Source organism: Telopea speciosissima, chromosome 7, assembly GCF_018873765.1.
Source record: "Telopea speciosissima isolate NSW1024214 ecotype Mountain lineage chromosome 7, Tspe_v1, whole genome shotgun sequence".
In the NCBI taxonomy this organism is placed as follows: domain Eukaryota; kingdom Viridiplantae; phylum Streptophyta; class Magnoliopsida; order Proteales; family Proteaceae; genus Telopea; species Telopea speciosissima.
Genome location: NC_057922.1, coordinates 16,336,567 through 16,354,857, shown reverse-complemented (window position 1 = coordinate 16,354,857; position 18,291 = coordinate 16,336,567). Strand labels below are relative to the sequence as shown.

The window sequence follows — 18,291 nt, the reverse complement described above, 5'->3', positions numbered from 1 at the left end:
GATAAACGTAAATTTCACTTTTGTATTTTTTATTTTGGTAAATCACAACTGTGTTTCTGATTCTACCTAAAAAAACCGTTTCTCGCGCATTAAAACCCAAACCCTGCAATCACAACTCACAGTCTCTCTCACACTGAAACCCAAACCCTGCAACACGTGTGTTCGACACTTCGAGCTTCGACTTCAAGGGGACGGTGAGACGAATGCAGCGATTGCATCTCCGGCTTTGACAGGTAAGTTTGTGTGTGTGTGTTTTTCCCAGTTCTTCTTCTACTTCTCGCCTTGTGCTGATCAATCGATTTCTTCGGTCCTCCTCCTCCTCCTCCTTCTTCCTCCCCGTCGGACAGTCGTTTTTTTACCTGATTAGTTGGGCGTAGAGTTTTTTTCTCTGATTCCCTCTCTCTCTTTCTTCTCCTCCTTATTCGTATGTATTTTTCTTCTTCGGTTCTTCCTGTGACTTCACTGTTTCCCCCTCTTTTTTTTTTTTTTTCCCCAATCATATGTAACTGTGTAAGGGGTGTTTTCTTTAATTACTTTGCTTCTTCTTCTTTTACCAAGCAAAGCCGAAATGTAAATGGTTAATGTGTACTGTACTACTGTGTTTCTGTTCCATAAGCTCGGCGAGGACTGGGGAAGCGGCGGTTACTAAGCTATATACACTGAGAAGCTTAGCTCTCTGGGCTTTTCGTTTTCTTAATTGTAGTTTTTTTTTATCAGTGTCGCCGCCGCCGCTGCTGAAATTATTTATTTTAAGATCAAAGAAACTCTTCAATGGCGACTACCTCCGAGGCTTGGGCTGTCAAGTCTCTGAATAAATCATCTGGTTCTAGGTGTTTTGTGGTATGCTTCCGAAATTGTATTTTGATGGAAAATATTCTTTCTGCTGTTTCGGTTTATTAGTTAAAAAAAAAAAAATTATCCTATTTGAAATTTATGCATAAATATTTGCTTTTTATCTCCAGTTCAAGAGTTTCTCTCAGCGATTGGAAGAAATTGATATCAATGTCTTTCGAAGTATCAACCCGTTAAAACCTGAGCCGTCTGAGGGGTCTTCTTTTTTTCGAGACTGCCTGGTAGAATGGCGGGTAAATTTTTGTCCTTCTTTTTGAAAATTGTATTAATGTAGAAGTTCCTTGTGGTGGTTATTATTTTTATTACAATGCCGTCATGGTGTGGTAGTCTGGCCTGAAGTCTAGTCCTGTTACGACAGATAGTTATTCTACGAAAAGATTCCTTTTTATTTTCAACCAGTGCAAACGATAGCTGTAAAAGATGGTGATGTTTGGGGTGCAAACAGTTGTAAAGGTATTGTATCATTGTACGAATTGGGATTTAGCAGTTAGTTTATTTTGTTAAAGCCCTAAAGCTAGAATTAGTAATTTTAGTACACTTGGTTTTCTTAAATCAACTGGTTGTGAGAAATCTAGGAAAGGTCCAATGATGGGTTTAGTATGGTTGACTAGTGAATGCACTCTAGTAGCTAGAAACCTTTGAACTGAATGATTAGATGGTGTTTCAATATGCTACTTGCCTTGGCCAAATATCCACAAATTTGGTATTATTGTGTCGTAGCATGATAACATAGACAGCTTTCTGTACATCAATGATTTGGTTGATCACTTCATTGATTCTTCTTTGGGTAATATACAGGAATTGAATACTGCAGAGGACTTCATTTCATTTTACGAAGAAATGATGCCATGGGTACAAACATTGCCGCAAGTTTTACAAAAAAGGGAAAAAATAATTACAAAACTTCTTCCCAGATTGCAGATAAAAGCAAGATTGTCACTTGAACCTATACTCAGGTATGTTGGCAATATTTTTAAGTACTTTTGGTTTGAAACATTGGTTTTCATGTTTTTTTTTGATGTATCAGGTATGTTTAGTTCTTTACCCTTTCCTTGTGGATGGAAAAATGGAAAACTTATTCATTAGAACCAAAACAAATACGAAGAACCAGATATTCATGTCAAGCTGGGAACCTATCTGTGCCGAGGACACCAACAATACCAAGGGAAAATACAACTCAAAAATTTTTCACAAACCCACTGTCTCTTGTCATTTGAGGTGCTAGAAGCTGGAGAGTTGGGAAGTTGGGGATAAAGGGCTCATATCAAGTAAAATTTTTGTAACTGTCATCATTAGGAAATTCCAAACCTGGTTTGAGATTCTAGTGAAGAGGACTGGAGAAAATGCTGTCATTAAGTCTTCTATTATTTTATATTGTAATGTAGTGGTATCTACCTCTTGTTTTTTCTTCTAGTTCTCTTTTTCATCTTTGAAATCCAAAGGTTTTTGGTTTTTGCAACCTCACCTTGAGCCCTTTCTGACTCTAATCTCAGCCCAGATTTCAAACACACACCACACCATGACAGCAAACATCCATTCTCTTATGGGTCTGAAAGATCCAAATTTGAGATAACACCAGATACCACACCCCCACAACAATAACGCAGCTTGACATCAACCTGCAGCCTAGTCTGAGTTGCAGGGAAGAGGGGGGGGGGTTGTAGGAATTTTTTTTTTGTAGGAGGTCTGTTCTGAAGCTGCTTGGTTTAATGGGATTGGATTGGACAGGTGTTCCCTGCTTTTCTATCAACCAGGAGGGCTCAGGCCAGCCCCAGTGCCTGTTTAGCTTAGCCTGGTCGAATTCACTTGGTTGCCACCCCTACTTGTAGATCTTTAAATTTCTTCGGCAAAAGAACATGAGTATAGCAAGTGGGGAACAGATACAGAAGCACAGAGTGAGAGCATGGCAGGTTCAGTTGTTTGCTGCTTGTGGAATTGTGTCTAGCTTTTCTTGAGGGGCTTCTAGCTGTTCTATTCTGTGTAGGTTATATGAACAGTTTTTCATACTACAAAAGAGTTACTTTGCTTCATCATGTGTTGATTTTATCAAATGGCTAGCATCTTCGTATTTGTCAGCACCTGATTACTTCTCAAGCAAATTAAAATATCATGTGTACACAGTCTGTTCTGTTGCATCTATTCTTTCACAGACCACCTTGTTTGATAAAAGGAATAAAAGTAACCCCCCCCCCCCCCCAAACAGGTTGATTGCAGCCTTGTCCAGAGATCTCCTGAAGGACTTCTGCCCGTAAGTTACCTATTTCTTTCTGGAAATTTTCTCATTTGGTGGAAAATTCAAGGTCTTCATCTTGTATGTTTGCATACGTATTGCTATTTTTTTAATGTGCCTAAATGCTGTGTGCGTTGGATTGCATTGATTTTTTAGCTTTTTGGTTTCATTGGCTGTGAAATCAGGTGTTATTTTCTGCTTAAACAGGGGTTCCTAGCATTTAGCACGGTCAGCTAATACCTTGACCTTTTTTGCAGCTGAGCAAAGAAGAAACTCCATGAGCCCCTACTCGAGTAAGCTAATCGTAGAGCACTGTTGCTCGTTAGGGCATCCATTTTCTTGCTGGCTCTATTATAGGGTCTGGGATGGACCCCAACTCCTACTACTTTCTTTGTGACATGTCATGGGAGACCTTCATAGTCATGGAGACCTTCATAGCTCTTCTTTCGAAGGAAGGGTGACTCTGCACCCAAGGAGATCAACACCAAGCATGCGAAGAAAGCCCCAACTCTAAACCGTTGTTGGGCGCTAAAAACCTTTAGTTTTCTTTGCTGCTTCAGCTGGATCATCTGGCATACTGTGACTACTGTCATTGGGGTGACCCTTCATAGTCTATGAATTGAAGGTCATATGCTTTTTATCCATCCCATTGTGATGCAGTTGCCTTAGCCTGGCTGGACCAACATGACCTGCTTTGGAGGCCCAAACCAAAGACTGGTCCTAAACCTATTTTCTAGTCTGGCAAGGGCTGGTAGTTTAGTTTAGGATGCAATATTTGTTTTATTTCATGAGTAGATTACGTAGGAGCTTATTAGGTAGTTTCCTTTTTCTTAGATATGTCTTATTTTGGTAGTTTCCCTTTTGGGTAGTTTCTATTTTATGTAAGAGTATTTTCCTTTAAATTGATGTACTACGATAGAAGAGGCAGACTTGAAAATTTGATTAATGAGAAGATTTATTTGTGAAGCTCTGTGAGAGCGTGAGTTCCCCCTCCTCTTTCCCCTTCTTTCTTCTAATTCTTCTACTTCTCTTTGTGAAGCCCACCATAGCAGAGCACCCCCCGGGTCTGCATTACATTGTGTACTTGTTCTAAGTTGCATTAGGGAAATGGTTAACCCCTGCAAATGATAAAAAAGACTTGTCATTTAAAAGCTGCATCAGTGTTACTTATTATCAGACCATTTTTCTATTGATTGTTAACCAAACTTTATTGTTGATGATCCTATATATCTGTGTATAATCAAGAGAGTATGCTAACTGTCCTATTCTATTCAAAGTTGCATTGGCCCCATATTCAGCCATGTCGTACTGTGTTAACTCCTATCCTTGGCCAATTCAAAGGCTTGCCAACTGTTTTTTTCCTATTTTAATGGTTGATTTATTGTGATCACAATTTTTTTGCAGCTTTCTGCCGAGGATTACTGAAGCTTTAGTGAATCTGCTCAAAACTGGTGCTGAAAAGGAACCAGATATACTTGAGCAGGTCTGAGCCATTGTCACTTTACAGACTTATGTTTCTTCCCCTTTTATTCTGTCACTCTCTCTCTCTCTCTCTCTCTCTCTGCGCTCTCTGTTAAATATGAAGCAATCAGATGAAAATCAGTGCCAATTTTGAAGTGAGGATCCCTGTTTTTGCAGATTTTTACGTCTTGGTCGTGTCTCATGATGTACTTGCAGAAGTATCTTGTTCGGGATGTTGTCCATGTCCTGGAGTAAGTAAATTTCAGTGTAATTAGCAACCTCTTCTCTTGATTATCTCAGAATTTTGAGAGTGTTGTCAACTTCATATCATAATAAGTACCTTTTTTTTTTTGGTGAATAAAAAATTATATTACCAAAGCCCAAAGGGGGCGAAAAGGAGAAGAGAACCGAAAAAAAAAGGGGGGGGGAATAGAGCTACTGTATCATAAAAGGTGTATGGTTCAAATGCATGTCAACTTCATATCATAATAAGTACCTTGAAGATGATATATAAATGATTCAAATGCATCAGAAATTAGAGCTACTGTTGGTAATTATCTATTAATGTCATCCCAATAAAAATGTAAGAAATGTACAAGTTACATCGGTGTAAGCAGGGAAAAAAAAGAAAAGAGCTATATGACAAGCTTTACGAAATAGTGAACATTAAAACTTATCTCTTTATGTAGATTAAATACTCCTGTATGAGATGTAACCATTGACAGCCCTTGGAAAACCTTCAACATCATGGAATTTGTTTTTGTAACCAGGCCCCAATCTTGGCTGGATTTTATAGCACTGGGTGATTTTGCTTTGGTTTTTAGTTAGATGACCTGGTTGATGACATGGTTCAAGATCTCGGCGAGATCTCGCTGAAATCTCGGTTTTGTGGGAACTCGAGACGAGACTGACAGCGATATATAAATAATACAATATCTTGGCGAGATCTCGCCGAGATATCTCGTTTCAGTTCATCTTGGTCGAACCATACCCCTTTAAAACATAGAACTTACTTAGTTTCGACAAGTTTTACTTTCTCTCTCTCTCTCACCTCTCTCTCGGCTGTGAAGGGAAAAACACCTTCTTTGGGGGTTGTTTTGCATTTTTCCACAAATCTATCCTCCAACGCCTCCTAGCTTGTACATTGAAGACTGAAGCTCCAAATCTCCTCCAGGTTGCATGTCAAGCACCTAAGGTAAACTATTCATCCCTAAAACTAATTTTTTCATAGAAACATGTTTAGATCTTATTTGTTGACTATGAGTTTTTTATATGTTATACATTCTCCACCGATCTATGGAATGATGGAGGCCAAAACCTTTTTTTTTTTTTTTTTTTGTTTTAAAATTATTTATTTATTTTTCTGTAAAAATAAATGATTTTCTTGTAAAAAAAAATTGAAAAAAATATGCTTTATACTCATTGTTTGGAACTTAATTAACACTGTTGGGAGGGCTGGCACGGGAGTGAAGGGTCCCACTCCATGGGAAATGATGAATGTTTATTTGCCTAAGCAAGTGCAGGAGCTTAAGGATTACATCGAATCATTAAAGTTGAAATGGGGGCAATATGGAGTCACTATTATGTGTAATGGTTGGACTAGACCCACTAAGTAGTCCATCATCAATTTCATGGTCTATTGTGATGGCAAGACCGTCTTCTTAAGGTCAATGGATGCATCCAAGGAGAAAAAGGATGCAAATTACATATACAAGTTGTTGAAAGATGTTGTAGATGAAGTAGGGGTAGCAAACGTTGTTCAAATAGTGATGGCCAATGGGAGTAATTTTAAGAAGGCGGGAGAGAAATTGATGAATAGAAAAAGTAAGAGGATGCATCTTTTCTGGACTGTATGTGTTACCCATTGCGTTGACCTCATGCTTAAAGATATGGGTAAGAAATCCTTGGTAGCGGGTGTGGTCGAGCGAGCAAGACAGGTGACCACTTTTGTGTACAACTATGGATTTTCTTTACAATTATTAAGGGAAAAATGTGGAGGGGATTTGGTGAGGCCTGGCATTACTCGCTTTGCCACCAATTTCATTGCATTGCAAAGCTTTCAAGATAAGATTGTTGGCCTGAGAAGTATGTTTGCTAGTGAGGAGTGGTTTGGTTGGAGAGAATCGGGTTCTCCAGGTGGTAAGGCAGCAGAGTCTAGTGTGTCTAGTGACCAATTTTGGCATGATTTGAAGAGGGGCCTTCTTATATTGGATCCAGTGGTAAAGGTCCTCAAGATGGTAGACACAGAGAAGAAGCCGACCTTGCCACATGTGTATGTTGCCATGGAACTAATGAAAGAAAGAGTAAGAGCAGCAATGCCTAGAGGTGGGAAGGGGTATATCAAAATCATTGAGGAAAGATGGGAGAAGCACTTGTCCCATCCACTACATAAAGCTGGTGAGTTTTATACTTTTATTTTTATACTTTTATATGTTTACTTATTCATTGAAGGCTTAAAGCTGACAAATTATATATGGAATTTTCAACATATTATCTCAATCGAAGGTATCAATACAAGCAGAAGCTTGGGCTGGATGATACACTGATTGAAGCAGTGGAGGTAGTAGTTGCAAACTTGGTTCCTAATGCTAAAGAGCAAGCAAAATGCAACAATGAGGTGAGAGTTGGTATTTGATATTTACTTTTGAATATTAATTTACAACTATATTGTATACTAATCCAAGACATTTTATGTCTGAACATAGATGAAGACCTTTAGGGATGCAAATGGTAGTTTCAGCCGTGAAGCCGCAGTGAGTAGTAGACACACCGCAGCCCCTTGTAGGTCAACTAAATTATTAGTAATAATGTCATATTGTCTCCATTTAAATCATGTACCTATAAATAATCCTAATATTCTAAACTTATAATGCAGGTGAATGGTGGGTCCTTTATTGGAAAGATGCACCTCACTTAAGAAGGGTAGCAATCAAGGTGCTCTCTCAAACCTGTTCTGCCTCCGGATGCGAGCGCAACTGGAGTACATTCTCACTCATCTATAATAAGAGGCGGAACCAACTAGGTCATAGACGATTGGAGCAATTGGTTTATGTTCATTACAACATGAGATTGAAGATGCAACATATACGCGAAGCCATGGAGGGTGATAACGTACCAATCGAGCTTGCCAACGTTTTCCAGATTGACTTAGATGATGAGGAGGATCCCCTTTACCAGTGGATAAGGGATCGAGGAGAGCCAGTTATGGATCGGGCTGGGGGTAGGTCCGACCTAGATAGCTGCTGAGTTGGGTACTAATGTGGACGAGTATATATCATCTTGCGAGAGCCGTGTACATTCACAGTCACCCAGACCTTTCGAGTCTCAGGTTGATGGGGTTGATGGTGATGGGGATGGGGATGATGGTGATGGTGATTCGGCCGATGCCCCCGGGGGTGATGGTAGTGATGGGGATGATGGGGATGATGGGGATGATGGGGTTGATGGGGTGATGCAGGTTCATCATAGAAATTGGCTTATTTCTTCAGAAATAGGCCTAGAGTTGGATTATATATATGTTGGGCTTTTGTTTCCAAGGGTTTTCTATGTATTAGGCCACTTTAATGAGCCTAAACTAGGGGTACATAGGTTGCATATGGGATTAGCCCAATACTTAGTTTATTTTTATGTTTTTTTAATTGAACCGGTTCAAATTGGTTGTATCTAATTGGTTCAATTTAAGTGATCATGTGACTTGGTTAAATGGTCATGTGATGTAAGTTGGGCTGGATTAGGACTCTATAAGTCCAACCATGTTTTGAGTCTATTTCCTTTAGTATTCTAGTTTCCTAGTCAGTTTAAGTTACCTAATAGGATAGGGATGAGGTTAGACCTTTCCTTTTTAGTCTAGGAGTCTAATTTTAAGTCTTTTATATAAGGTTGTAAGGGGGCCAAGTATTGAATACGAATTTTGATTAATAAAAACTCAGCTTTATGCTTGCTGCCTTTGTTGCTGCTATTGCTCCCTTGTGTGAGTGTTGCCTTGTGGATCTCAAGGTGCTAGGGTGAGTAGACTCTCACGACTCCTTGCGTCTGTCTAGTACCGGGAGGTTCTTCTTCTTCTTCAATCGAGCTTCTTCAAGCTGCTGCTGCTGCCTTTGAAGGAGATCAAACCAGTAGTTAATTTTAGTTTCTTGCATATATCCTTCCCCTCTTCATCCTCTAACCTAATCATTCTCCAATTAACCTCCATTAATCCTATCTCCATTAAACCCTAAATTTCCATTAGAAACCCTAAATTCAGCCTATTTCCTAATTCTTAAAACCCGAAACCCTAACCCTAATTCTGCAGATTTTTCAAACTTAACCAAATCCAATTATTTTTAACCCATAATAACCCCCTAGACTTGCATATTAAAGCCGTATAAGACCCATTCCCAAATTCCCATCCTAAACCCTAGAATTAACCTAAATCTTAGTGCTATCCATTCGAACCAGCAACCCCTTTTGCGATTGATCCTATTGTTTGGCTCCTAGTAGGTCTCCTACCTATCTAGGACTACATTAATTGGTATCAAAGCTATGGCGGAGGGAAGCTCCAACCAAGCCTCGAAAGACCTACCTCCATTTTTTTTTAAGACCCGAGTTCGTCTACCCAATGGGAGCACAACCATATTAATTGTTGATGAGAGGCTACGTAATAACATTATTTCACAATCCGTCTTGGATATGTTGTCCCAGTCAAGAGAGATTTGCATCATGCCTACAGGTCAAGTCTTTGTTGAATTTGAGTGTTCCTCATACGTGGACGGTGCTTGGTGTGAGCCAGTACCATCTCCAAGGAGCGTTATTACAGTAGGTTGTAATTGGTTGGACGAGCGACAAGGTGGGATTGAACCTGAAAACAACTCGTGTGTCCTACCTGATCAACACCGTCTATACCATTTGTTTACTCTAAAAGGGTTACAACCAAAGGTGACCACATCGACTGTACAGCCACAGGGACTGCCGAACATGTCAGCTCAAACGCAAGTGGCATCGACTGTGTTTGAAGTTTCACCAATGGCGGATGAACCAACGGAAGATTCTATTAAGGCAGTTTGTGTTGAAGAGATTCAAGAACTGATAACTAAAGAAATTCAAATAGACCAATCTGCACTAGTAGTTGAGATCATAATTGAAAAGCTCGGCCATCAAATTGATGTGGAGGTCCAAAACACAATTGTAGAAGATTCTACTGAAGAGATATACATTGAAGAGAACAAAGTAGACAAAGCTGAAATAGTAGAAGATGAAAAGTTGATTGAGAGCATTTCAAAGGAAAACAATGACCTTCAAGATGCTGTTCTTGAAGAGGTGGAGCTTGTGTCTCATGCATTAGATGAGAAGGTTGCTAACAGTGGAGGCTCTATGGACGAGACATTGGTAGTTGCTGCTGATTCAAAGAAAGAACACAGAGAGTTTGTTATGCCACCTTGGTTCTTCGAAGAGCAAGCTCCACGCATTGAAGACTTTATCCCCAATGTTCCTGCCTCATCGGAATTTTGTTTGGGGATTGTCAAAGCTGCTGATCATATGTTGATTCCCCCCCCATCACTGCAAAATTCAAGGACGAATTTTTTCAAGTTGGGGAGAGTTGATGCAAGTTCATCATAGAAATTGGCTAATTTCTTTAGAAATAAGATTAGAGTTGGGTTATATACATGTTAGGCCTTTGTTCCCAAGGGTTTTCTATGTATTAGGCCACTTTAATGAGCCTAAACTAAGGGTACACAGGTTGCATACGGGATTAGCCCAATTCTTAGTTTATTTTTATGTTTTTTTAATTGAACCAGTTCAAATTGGTTACACATAATTGGTTCAATTTAAGTGATCATGTGATTTGGTTAAGTTGTCATGTGACAACTTAAGTGGTCACGTGATGTAAGTCAGGATGGATTAGGACTCTATAAGTCCAACAATGTTTTGAGTCTATTTCCTTTAGTATTATAGTTTCCTAGTCAGTTTAAGTTACCTAATAGGATAAGGATAGGGTTAGGCCTTTCTTTTTTAGTGTAGGAGTCTAATTTTGAGTCTTGTGAGTAATCCCTTTTGCCTTACATTGTGAGCGGAGCTCGCTCTTGACCTCTTATCGTGCTTATGATGACTTCCATTTATGCCGCTAAGATGCTCTGCGTTCTGCCTTCGACGGATCCTCTGCATCGAAATAGGTGTGTGTGGTGTCTGATGGTCTTCTCAGCCAGATTGGTAACGTCCCCGAGTAAGGTGTGGAGTGCGCAGACGAGATCGCTCTAAATCCGGCGCTCGGGTTACCTCCATCAGTGAGAAAGGACACTGTTCGCCATACACTATGCTTCTTATTCCCATCTCATGCGCTTAATAGGTCCGTGCATCTCGAAGGACGGAAGACATCCCTCCTCCTATCGTGAGTTTACAACCTCCTACTTTCTGCTGACTCTTAAATCTTCCCACGCCTCTAAGGTAGACTACTTATATGAACTTAATTATACCCCATGAACAACGAATTACCCATCTAACTTCCCCATCATAAACCCTTATGATGTTTTCCCGATCTTCTACCTTAGTCACCAGGAAGATCGGACAATCATATCTCCTAAAAGACGCAAGGTCTAAAGGAGTACGTCCGGCTCCTCCTTTTTCCCGAAACCAGCTCACCAGCTAGTGGTAAAGAGCGAGATTTCCTATGAACATCGAGTTCGAGTTGATCCGGCAAAGGATCCGGTTGGGTTACACCCATCTCCATCTTGGTGCCGCTAAAATCGCCGTTACCTTCCTACGGTCGCAAGGGCTCCCGGTAGCTACGCGGCTTAATCTTCCTGACACCGATTCGAATTTCCCGTGATGCACCATCATCGCGACGCTCGCACACTCGAACGATGGCACTTGCTTTCTACACTCGGTGTATCCCAACTACAACATTTCTCTCAAGATCCAAACCTGCTGATGCTTGGCGCTTCGATATAGCTGACAGCGCTCAAAGAGAGCGATAAAGCATGCCACTCTTCACTACCAGGTTTGCTACAAACTCCAAAATCATGCCATTTAACCTCAATACTGATTCTCCATGAATGATGCCCTGCTCGCTCAGATTGAGAGGACCGAATCCCTACTATCACTTATGTCCTCGCCAGATCGACAGAGCAGCCCCGCCAAACTCATTCCCGAGTCACGATCACGGCTTATGAGTCTACTCATAACATCCTGTACCGCTACTCCACCGACGGCTATAAACCCCGTACAAGCCTTCAAGATGGCCGCACACTCATTCACATATCCAAAGCCCGGCAGACACGTGCTTTCATGATTCCTACGGCATCTTCAAATTGACTGGACGACGCCGATGATCTCGAAGAAGATCCTCCACCCCTCCACCTCCAAGCCAAAGAAGAAAAAGCGCCCGGCCCAGACTCTCATGGCTCCGCTTACTAAGCCGCTTGTCCAAATGTCGGACCACTTGAGAAGATCGTGGCGTATACCGGTTTATAATGGACTACGGCAATCGCAAACCCGTTGGGTTGCTTTGTTCTCCGCCACCACCAATCTCCTCCACCGGTCACGCCCATCGAGTAAACCATAGTTACCTCGCGGCTCCGCCTTCCCTCCAACGGATCCCCCCGGCCGATGTTGTGGCCGACTCGAGATCCAAGAGCCTCATTCCCCGTTTTATGGCTTCTAGTTCGAAGGGATCGCAGGGAATTTCCTCCCACCGCTCGCTGACTACGAAGATGCCGATCGTCGCCGCCACAAATGGAAAGTCACTCCCCAATGTCTCGACAACATGGGGGCGATGGTACCGCAATTCCACGCTTGAAGCACAACTTAATCGTGCGTGCTTTGGTAAAATGCTTGTCCGTAACTGCATTCGAACAAGCTTCTTTCCTACCAAGAGCACTATACTCTTGCGCTCCGTAGAATGAATCCGACATCCGTTACCTCAAACACGGATTGAATCTCTCCACCAAGAGCTAATGACTATAGCTATGACGGTGAAAGATTCCTCTTATGCCTCCTTTCTCATCTACTCGCCAAGAAAAGGAAAAGAAACTGTTGGAAGAACAACTCAGATGGCCCGACTCAACCATTTCCATCCAGCCCTACTCTCTTCCCCGAATCATTCACAACCCCGATTTACCATGAGTATTCAACTCCACATAGTTTTCCCACTCGCTATGTTTAAGGAGTTACAGGACCAACAGAGACATCTAGCTTCTCTCAAAGCCGATCCCGAAACCGGCGATCCCATACATCTTACCCTGTCTCTTCTCAACTTGTTTTCCAACCTACTCCTATTTCCCCAAAACCCATGGTTCAACCTACTTTCCAACCTTTACCCGACACCAACATACAGACCCCTAGTTTTGTTCCTTGGGTTCCTCCCGAGATCAAAACCCGATATCCCCGATTCACTCGTCCCGTTATTCCTCTCCCAGAGAATACTAACACCCTCGACATTCCTCACTCGCTAACCCCGACTCCACCCAAGACCATACTGTTTGTCCATAGCCAAAGTTGCCTCGTTACCTCCTTCTCGACACGAACTCGCCCACTCACCCGAGTCCTCTACCGCTTACCAAACCCATCCCCGGCGCCGATGCGTCCCGTGCTCCAATCGAACCCATTGACTATACAAGCCGACAATGAAGTTGATATCGCACCACAAGAAGACCATCCCGCAGCCGCCCTGCAGCTCCTCATATCGCCCTGCACCGAATCCTAGTCCTTTTGCCAATCAGACCCCAAGCAGACTTTTTACCTTTGATGGTCTCCTTTTCATAAATGGCCTGAGCGGATTTCGAGTTTCATGCGCCAACTATGCGAGAAATGTTAGTTCTTGGAGCCACGACGGCTTATTATTACCAGTTTTGGCCCGTACCATGGAACCCTCGTGAGAATGGTTCATGGCCCTTGTGGTTATCGCAACTCCAGGTGGACTCGATTCCTATTGATGTCTTCATCGCCAATGATTGTACAATGAGATGATTGGACCCATTGAGAACAACGGACTCAAGGCCCTGAAGAGTACTTCCGATGAAGTGTTGCTCTTTTCGTAAGACTGATCTTGCTAAGCACTATACACGGATGTTGGACCGATTTTACATCCTCGAGGATTGGATGACCCAAATATGAAGCAAGTGTTCCTCAATTCTTTCCCGAACCTTTGGGAAAAGAGGCCATAAAATCCTTGCACCATTTTGGTCTCCAAATTGATCAAGCTCCTATCGGTCGCCTCTATCAAGAGATCCTTGTGCTCGCAGTGTTGTGTGATCGCAGTGCTGCTCTTCAAGCAATGGGAAAAGACCACCATGGACTCACCGATGCGTGTGACACATCTCATCTTAAGATCAAATGCAAAGACAAAGACTGCTTCTTGTCCATCCAAGAAGAAGTCCCACTTCACCAAGCTCGCCTCGTCCGTAAAGGATCCCTCGAAAAATGGAAATCACAGATCTCATCGGTTCAAACGTAAGCATCCTAGGTCTCAAGAGCAGCCTTATAAGTTCTTCAAACCAAAGAAATTTCGGGCGAAGACCTCTACCAAATGCTATGCGTGTGGAAAATCGGCCACTTTGCTCGTAATTGTCCCGACAAAGCTAAGCAAGCCAAATTGATGCATATGCTTGCCCCTTTTCCATCACCGATGATCCGGATGCAAATGTTGAATCCTCTACTCGTAGATGATGACTTCTCCCGGACTTACTCGCTTGTCCTTGAAAATTGGGAAGAAGAAGAAGGAGAAGACTTGGATACCTCTTCCTCACCCGACTCCGAGTCCGATGGATTTGACCCCATCTACCCGATAGCCTCTCCTTTGTCCTCTCCTAACCCTCCTAAGTCACTTGTGGATCCCAAGGTGCTAGGGTGAGTGGACTCTCACAACTCCTTGAGTCTGTCCAGTACCGGGAGGTAGTTCTTCTTCAATCGAGCTTCTTCAAGCTCCTGCTGCTGAAGGAGATCAAACCAGTAAGTAATTTTAGTTTCCTGCATAAATCCTTCCCCTCGTTATCCTCTAACCTAATCATTCTCCAATCGACCTCCATTAATCCTATCTCTATTAAACCCTAAATTTCCATTAGAAACCCTAAATTCAGCCTATTTCCTAATTCCTAATTCCTAAAACCCGAAACCCTAACCCTAATTCTGCAGATTTTTCAAACTTAACCAAATCCAATTATTTTTATCCCATAATAACCCCCTAGACCTGCATATTAAAGCCATATAAGACCCATTCCCAAATTCCCATCCTAAACCTTAGAATTAACCTAAATCTTAGTGCTGTCCATTCAAACCAGCAACCCCTTTTGCGATTGATCCTGTTGTCTGGCTTCTAGTAGGTCTCCTACCTATCTAGGGCTACATTATGGGGATTATGGGGGTATGTGCGAGAGGTATCACATCCTAGACCCAGAGCCGGAGCATGAGCCTGAGCTAGTGCGCTTCACAGGAGAGACTCAATTCACTCATACCACACAGGATCAAGACCATGGTGGATTTGTCTATAGGAGAGAGCGAAAAGGTCACAAATCCAAAAAACAAGCTGGGGAGCAGCAAGATAGCATGGATGACACGATCAGGAGCTTGACTTACAGTATTGGAGGCATGAGTATGGAGAGTGGTATTCATCATGGGGAGCAGTAGCATACACCATCCATATATGACACGGGGAGCACCGGTTTCGAGTATTGTCACTATATTGGGTATGGTCAATTTGGGGGCTTTGGGACAGGCCGGCTCTTCATCATCATTACCCTTTGCGTATGAGTATGAAGGTCAGTCACACTCACACATTGAGTCAGGTTTTGTGGAAAGCATCTTTGGGGTCCCGGCCCCTCAACCATACATGTCTGTGCCTGTTCCATAGGCACCATTTAGTAGCGGTGGCTCTCGATCGAGTTCCTTATGTTTCGGAGATATATACCCTAGGTTAGGGTACCTCTAGTACTCTGATGACTCGGTTTATAGGGCTGTTGTGCACGACTTCGAGTGTTACTTCCACAATCATATGTCATGGCCAGCCTTTGTGATGCAATCAGAGCAAAGCTTGATTCGACAACAACAACACCAACGTGGTCATTATGATGATCCGGCCCGGCACTCATTTCAGTACTAGGCTACTAGCTTGTATTTATTTGATCTGACTATATCTTTGGAAAGGTTTCCAACAATTATGAACAATCAGTCAATCACTATATAGTATGTAATGGTTTATGGTTTGATGTGTTTTAGTTCCTAATGCTTATTAAGTTGCCTTGCACTTCTACTTTAATTATTTATGAGTTCTGAACAGTGTGGACTGTGGAATAGCCTAGGATAGACCTCATGCACACCGTAGACTACCAACTTAGGGTCCATAGTTAAAGTACCATTTTGGGTTTGAATTTGTAAAAACTAATGGTTCCACTGTGTTTAGAAGGCTTAAAATAAGGGGAATGTCAAATTTCAGCCCCTATCTTGGCCATATGGCCACCGAAACCTTGCATCGAGTTCAAAAAAAAAAAAAATACATCATTTCGCCGAGATCTCGGTTTCGTGGCCTGGCGAAACCTGTACCGAAACCGAGATCTAAAACCTTGCTTGATGACACACCATGGAGATTACCCTCCTGATCAAGAAGATACATTACTGTATAGAGAAAGGAACATCTTTTTCATTTGGAGACCAAGGTCTGGTAATTCGTTGGTTGATTCATTGGCTAGAGAGCAGTGAGAAGAATAGCTATGTACCAATGTTCCGGAATCCGGTCAGCCCATGGATCCATAAATGGTGCCGAGTGGCAGACACCAGTTCAAATGGTTGGTCAGATAGGTCAAAATGAGTTTCGACTTTCAGGAAATTAAAGGATTAGTCTGCTAATAAATATCAGTGTTTAATGCAGTGGTTAGTGATAGGATGGTCTAACGTGTTCAAGGTTCAGGTCTTGCTAATAGTGTTGTTTAACAATGTTTGAAACCTAGTGAATGAGCTTGGGGAAAAGTGAGCCAAAGGGGTTGATCCACCTGTTCTGATGATGGTGACGGTTCAACTGGTATGATTGGCTGTGCTGGGCCAGGTCTCAGAACATTTATGTTAGGCCTTGTCCTAGTATATGAGATATCTTGGCTCCAGTCTCCCCTTGTGGCTTCTTAAGTAAATTTCTTGTACTTCCTAATTTCGATGATTTATAATCTAATTCAATTGTTACTCAAAAAGGAAAAACAAGATGTTTAATTGTAGAATAGATTTCAACCTGTCATTGGCTGATGACATTTTACCTAATGCTTTGAGGCTCCCTATGAAATCTTCAAATCTTCTTTTGTCACAAAGCTTTCTCCCTCCCCGGCACCACCCCCAGACCGAGCCCACCTTTTCCTTTTAAGAAGTAAAAAGCTCTCCATTTAATATGGTGCTCTCCCCCCCCCCCCCTGTGTTCTCAAAGGAAAGTTCTTTTTGGATTCTCTCAATTTGTTCCATCAGACAAGCCGTCTTTGTTTTAACATTTTACATCAAAACAAAATGAGCTGTCATCGTTTGTTATTCTTAGACATCTCTCTCATTTGCCTTGTATACTATTGAAATTGCTGAAGTAGAGGAAGAATGTTTTATATCATAAAGAGACATTGCTAACATGTTTCTTTCTCATAAAGGATTACAGCTCATATAAGATATTACCCCAAGGTTTATGTCCAAGAGTTTATGGCTGAGGCTGTTTCTTTTTTGTTGAGGAATGCACCTGAAGAGCAACTTAAGCAAGGTAATATACTTTATGCTCTCTCACACACATGCAGACTATGGTGCCATTTATTAGTGGCAGAAGTATATAATAGGTCTGATTGTGTGAAACATGAATTTATTTGATTTTATGTTTTAAACTCAAATAGTGGAGAAACTTTATTGTTGATTAATTCAAATTAGGTTCTATATGTTATTAATGGGTGCCTGTATCTAGTACACTGTTGGTGATGATTTTATTGTTTTGAGAACTGTGCAAAGGCAATACAAAAGCAGAATATTCTAATGTGGTATATGGAGTTGGCATATTCAGCTACTTTCAGATCGTATGAGATATATATACACACACATGCAGACATTTTTGGCAATCAATTAGTAGGTCATTTGGGCTTAATTAGACGTTAGGAATTAGGAACTTTTGTCTGTCTACAATAGAAGTTTTAAAGAACAACACTTTTTAGCAGCTTTTTCTTTTATGAGTCTTGTGTTGTGGGTCCAATAGAAAGATATGTTGCTGCAATAGGGAAAAAATATTTATGTCATGCATGTCTTAGTTTTCATTTCTTTATTAGCTTATGCTTGCATAGTATTTTTTGGGGGTATCTGTTTAAAACTAGAAATAGATTACAAATATTATTTCAAATAAAGATGTATTCATCTCTAGTTGAATTGAAGCTTTTGTGTGACAGTGTTCGGATGAGTTTCCTTCTAAAAAACTATCTTTCGTATCTCGCCGGTGAGATGTACATATTACCGGCGAGATGCTAATAATTTAAACTACGTCACTTAGTTAGGAATTGACTTTGGATTTGAATGCCCTACCGACTTATGACATCAAATGTCCCATAGAAAATGTACGAGGCATACCATGGCCAAAAAATTACCAAGTCTTGAAAACCCCGTACTAATCATATACAAACTTAAATGTTGGCCCCAATTTTCTTGGGTAACATTGGATGTCAGGGTCTCCAAGGGCTGATCATGTGCAATAAGTTGATGCTTTTGATTTGATGAAGAGGTATTCATGTCTACCTAAATTGAAGCCTTTGTGTGATTGTGTTAAGAGGTGTTTGACTTCTAAA

At 41.4% G+C, this 18,291-nt stretch overlaps 1 protein-coding gene across 1 annotated transcript; it reads left to right on the top strand.

The window, feature by feature from the left end:
• The first annotated feature begins 653 nt into the window (after positions 1-653).
• LOC122668285 (small subunit processome component 20 homolog) lies at positions 654-17,541 on the top strand. Its single transcript, XM_043864870.1, has 8 exons — positions 654-840; positions 963-1,085; positions 1,651-1,808; positions 3,056-3,100; positions 4,487-4,565; positions 4,721-4,794; positions 17,125-17,231; positions 17,471-17,541. The coding sequence occupies exons 1-8, from the start codon at positions 772-774 to the stop codon at positions 17,539-17,541; spliced, it is 726 nt and encodes a 241-aa protein (XP_043720805.1). The 5' UTR covers positions 654-771.
• Positions 17,542-18,291: the final 750 nt, after the last annotated feature.

Bases quoted from the DNA above. Each gene is read 5' to 3' on its own strand.
- LOC122668285 (XM_043864870.1), top strand. From the start codon at position 772: ATGGCGACTACCTCCGAGGCTTGGGCTGTCAAGTCTCTGAATAAATCA. The intron at 1,809-3,055 runs GTATGTTGGCAA...CCCCCCAAACAG, and splicing joins TCACTTGAACCTATACTCAG to GTTGATTGCAGCCTTGTCCA. The intron at 4,795-17,124 runs GTAAGTAAATTT...TTTCTCATAAAG, and splicing joins GATGTTGTCCATGTCCTGGA to GATTACAGCTCATATAAGAT.